The following is an 890-nucleotide window of genomic DNA, read 5'->3' as shown; positions in this document are numbered from 1 at the left end:
ACACGGTGCCAGCTGTTTATTGGGAGGCTATCACGTTACCTTGAGAGCGCCTGTCCTCCGGGCCAGTATATGGCCCAGTACGGGTCGTCGAAAGGCCAAAACTCTGGCCTCTCTCGCCAGAATGTGCAGTTCGGGGTGAACAGCCTCAGTTTGATCTCTGGAGTCAGAGTCCGCTCTCCAACTATCTCCGTGTTGTCTGAAATAAATCTCCTGATGAACTCCTCAGACTGCGCACACCTCTGTCTGCTTGTCTGTTTAAATGCTCTGACGAGTGTTTGCACATAACGAGTATATTTCAGAGGCGTTACCGGACACAACATGGTCATATCGTCTGTGGGGGGGGGGGGGGAAACACATAGCTGCTGCTGCCGGTTCCACACGGACGCAAAACAGTGTCGGAACAAAGCCTCCATCGACTTTCTGGGAAACGGGACACACGACTAACGTTCCGCTGAAAAAAGGTTCCTATATAGTAATGTGTTGATTTATTTTTTCTGTCTATCTATTTTATGATATGAATACATGGAAAAATGATTATCAGCTCTTATATATATATATATTTGCAATAAACGGATTAAAACACCAAAAATAATATTTAATTCTCATTTTAAGAAGGTAAATATAAACATGTTTTTTTTTCATCTTTGGGATATTGCCCAAAGTCAGACTTGTTTAAAGTCAGGAGGATGCTGAAATACTCACTCACGCTTTTATTACCAGTCGTTTAGATTACTTTAATTCCCTTTTTACTGGATTACCTAAAAAAGTCCACAAGAAAGCCACAGTTAGTTCAGGTTGCTGCAGTCCGAGTCTGATCTAAAACTAGTCCAATGGATCACATCAAAGTTATTTTACTTGTTTATAAAGCTTTAAATGACCTTGCTTCTTTA

At 41.6% G+C, this 890-nt stretch overlaps 1 protein-coding gene across 1 annotated transcript in view; it reads right to left on the bottom strand.

Moving 5' to 3' along the window:
* The window catches only part of etfbkmt (electron transfer flavoprotein subunit beta lysine methyltransferase), a 14,735-nt gene extending 14,365 nt beyond the window's left edge, over nt 1-370 (bottom strand). The window contains exon 1 of the mRNA XM_051382540.1: nt 40-370. Coding sequence (XP_051238500.1) covers nt 40-326 — 287 coding nt within the window. The 5' untranslated portion in view covers nt 327-370. The remainder of the gene's footprint in view (nt 1-39) is intronic.
* Between the last annotated feature and the right edge of the window lie 520 nt (nt 371-890).

This window comes from Dicentrarchus labrax, unplaced genomic scaffold, assembly GCF_905237075.1.
Source record: "Dicentrarchus labrax unplaced genomic scaffold, dlabrax2021, whole genome shotgun sequence".
Taxonomy (NCBI): Eukaryota; Metazoa; Chordata; class Actinopteri; family Moronidae; genus Dicentrarchus; species Dicentrarchus labrax.
This window is presented reverse-complemented; position numbering and strand designations above follow the sequence as displayed.